The sequence below is a fragment of the Cupressus sempervirens genome, chromosome 5, assembly GCF_028749045.1.
Source record: "Cupressus sempervirens isolate cs-2001-9-10 chromosome 5, ASM2874904v1, whole genome shotgun sequence".
In the NCBI taxonomy this organism is placed as follows: Eukaryota; Viridiplantae; Streptophyta; class Pinopsida; order Cupressales; family Cupressaceae; genus Cupressus; species Cupressus sempervirens.
Genome location: NC_143122.1, coordinates 515,391,968 through 515,395,150, shown reverse-complemented (window position 1 = coordinate 515,395,150; position 3,183 = coordinate 515,391,968). Strand labels below are relative to the sequence as shown.

General features: G+C 38.7%; 1 protein-coding gene across 1 annotated transcript; it reads right to left on the bottom strand.

Annotated features, from left to right (window-relative positions):
- Positions 1–234: 234 nt before the first annotated feature.
- LOC149556969 (uncharacterized) lies at positions 235–2,770 on the bottom strand. Its single transcript, XM_089831613.1, has 3 exons — positions 2,563–2,770; positions 777–2,287; positions 235–655 (listed from the first exon to the last, which is right to left on the bottom strand). Exons 1-3 carry the CDS (start codon positions 2,663–2,665, stop codon positions 569–571), a joined length of 1,701 nt encoding a protein of 566 aa, XP_089687739.1. The 5' UTR covers positions 2,666–2,770; the 3' UTR covers positions 235–568.
- Between the last annotated feature and the right edge of the window lie 413 nt (positions 2,771–3,183).

The window sequence follows — 3,183 nt, the reverse complement described above, 5'->3', positions numbered from 1 at the left end:
ATACAAACATCAAACTTGGTAAATATTAAACTTGCTTTTTATGCTGAGAGACAAACGCTTCTTCAGAATTAACTAAACCTAATAAGCAATTAGACAGCAAAATATAGAACATACATTGCACAGGCTAAAAAGTTACAGAAAAAATAATGATACCTCGCCCATAAAGAAAATCTGTCAGGGGGTTTGTATTGTAGCATGAGCTTACAGAACAACTGTGATTCTTGAAGTACTAGATTGAAGTAAAGAGTACCAATTTTCAATATAGTCGTTCATTTGCAAAAAGCAAATCATTTAAGGCAATATTTGAACATAATTTATTGAAGAGACCTAGTACTCTCTAGAAATAATACAAAAAACATATGCAAATGATGCATATTTCAGGTTTTGTGAAGACGTGATCCTTTGAATCAAACAATCCACTTGCAGCGGTACGATTACAGTTGTTGACATATATATTCTGACCTAAAACTACTATATCATTATTTTTAGCATTTCCATGGGAAGGTATTAACTACAGTAGAACAAGCAATTACTACTGATGTTGATGTCTCAAATAATGAACCTCAGTTTAGCTCTGCGGAGATGTGAAAAGCTCTAAAATGCCACAACAATTCAACCAGGATGTCCGTGATTCCCTTGACAGCAAAGTAGCATTCTGAAACAGAGTACAGACAATAGTTTAGGACAGAACAAATAAATCTTTTTATAAGAATCAAAACTTAACAAAACTTTCGTGAGCACACCCCATAATAAACCCTGATAGAAGAATTACAGACCTCATTTTCTCCATTTTTAGGACGCAATTTTGGATTGGATGTTTCCTTGGAGTCAAGCGAGGAGCCCTGACTATGAAATGACCCCACGACCTCTCTGCTGGCTTCTCCCCGAGTTGAAACCTTATCTGTAGCCCCGCCCTTAGAAGCCACACCTTCATGGGCTTCTCTGCCATTAGAAAACTCATCTCCACTGGTTGAGACCGCATATTCGCTGCATTTTCCATTGGTCAGCACCAAATTACCAGTGGCTTCTCTGTTGGCTGGGCCCATATCTCCCCTAGCTTCCCTTGTTGGGATCACGGCACTGTTGGCAACTTCTACACTGGAAATCAGATTTCCAATAGCTTCTTTACTGGCTTCTCCACTAGTTGAGACCAACTCTTCTCTGGATTCTCCATCAGTCGACATAACAACTGCATCCTCTGCAGCACCAGATTCCAACTTGAGCAAAGGCACATCGAATGATTTTACAATATTTTCTTCTAATTCACGGACTGCTTCACTTTCTTTACTAGCAGTGCCAGAAGAAAGTAGAACTGATCCTTGGATGTTTTCACAATTACTAAAAGATTCACTCAATTCATCCACACAATTGTCATTAACAACTTCACCCAGATTCTGAATACTCTCATCATTTCTGAAACCCTTAATATCATCTGGAGATAGGGGTCGTTCATTTTCGTCTTCTTCATGTTGAACCTTTGAATGTTGTTTATCAGCAGATTCTAACTCGCTGCTGAAATCCTGAAACAGAGTTTCCGAAATACCTTCTGAGACGCCCTCTTTTTCTTGAGACATGAAAGCAGTCCCCTCATTAGAAGTCTGATCTGTAAACATCTGCGAGCTTATGCTTTGAGAGGATCCAGGTGATTCCACAGAGCCTAAGCTCTGAATTGAGTCATTGGTATCAAATACTGCCAAAGTAGATGCAATATCAAGTTTACTTTCATCGCCATCACTGCTCTCTAATTCCGGAGATGGGCTTCTCAAGTTAATTTGAGTGGCATCCTTGGAATAATTGTCATGTACATCAGTAGTTTGATTTAATTCATTCTCATTAAGCACCTGTTTAGAAGACGAAACCTCGGTTTCGTCCTCGACACCACTCTGAAAATTAAAACATACTAAGCCCACATCCGATCTCGTCTCAATTTCACTCGAGTAAATTTTATCTACATCACCAAATCCCTTCGTATGACCTTCATCTATATCATTCAACGGGGCCGTATTTCTAACAAGAACATTATTGTCAAGCAGTCCGCCAAAAAACAAAACCTCCGGCTCATTACCCCTTCCCTCAACATTCTCTGGGGCCACTGAACTGGCACTGCATGTCAGATCAAAACCTGAGGTTGTGAGTGGATTATTCTTTCCCTCGCGATGATTATTATTTTGTTTAACAGGAGATCCACCCTCGCCCTTTTCGTCGCCTTCATTGATTTGAACAGATGATTTGGGTGTAACCACATCGTCTTCATTCACAGACTCATGATCATGATCCTTCTCATTCCCTACAATCAAAGGGCAAAAATATAATACAAGCGCACTCTATAACCTAAAAATACTAGGCACCCACCAATCCATCACATGAAGAAATCATTGATAAAAAACAAGGAAATCATTGATGAAAAAACAAAGGCAAAGCAACCCATGTAAAGCTATGTTACCGACCAAGCCATCAAAGCCCAATGACACCGTATACTCAAACAGCAAATCGTCAACGCAATAAACAATTGAACATTCGAAAAGTGGGTAAAAAATAACACAAAAACAAAGTAAAAAGTACCTGAATCTTCTTGCAAAGCTTGAGATGGAGTCTGTACGTGCAGCCCTATCTCCTTCTCCTTCTTCTTTTTAGCAGCCTTTCGTCGTTTCGCACCTGAAGGCATCTCTCTTTCGATAAAGAAAAACCTATCTGTATTTCTTCGTCCGCCCCACTACTCAATAATCTTCAGGATTATATGATCGGTTATTTCGGCATGTGGTTTCAACTCAACTGTATTTCCCCCTCAGTAGAGTTTAATTAACAGACTCCGACTGACCGTGAACGAGAACCCAATGTTGCCCCTCCAGATGCCCATCTGGGCTCCACCCATTGTAGATGAGAGATTCTGGATTTGAGATCCCCAAACCCATGTTTCTGTAAAAAACTACAAAAATAATAAAAAGATCGGAAAGGTTTTGAAGAGAGCTAACTTTTTCAGGTGCAAAGGGAAGTAATTGATATGCTAACTTTTTGAGGTTCACATGATTTATCTACATTTAACTAATATCAAAGTTGCAGTGGTTTACTTGTAAATAGAAATGGATTTTTATTTTATTTTTAAAAGGTCTACAAGTTATTTATGGGTTGATTCAATAAATACTATATAGGAGGTACGTAATTCTATTATAAAACTTTTTGTAT

Coding starts and splice junctions, on each gene's coding strand:
- LOC149556969 (XM_089831613.1), bottom strand. CDS start 2,665: ATGCCTTCAGGTGCGAAACGACGAAAGGCTGCTAAAAAGAAGAAGGAG. Junction 2,288..2,562: donor AGCTTTGCAAGAAGATTCAG/GTACTTTTTACT, acceptor CTTTGATTGTAG/GGAATGAGAAGGATCATGAT. Junction 656..776: donor CTAAAAATGGAGAAAATGAG/GTCTGTAATTCT, acceptor ACTCTGTTTCAG/AATGCTACTTTGCTGTCAAG.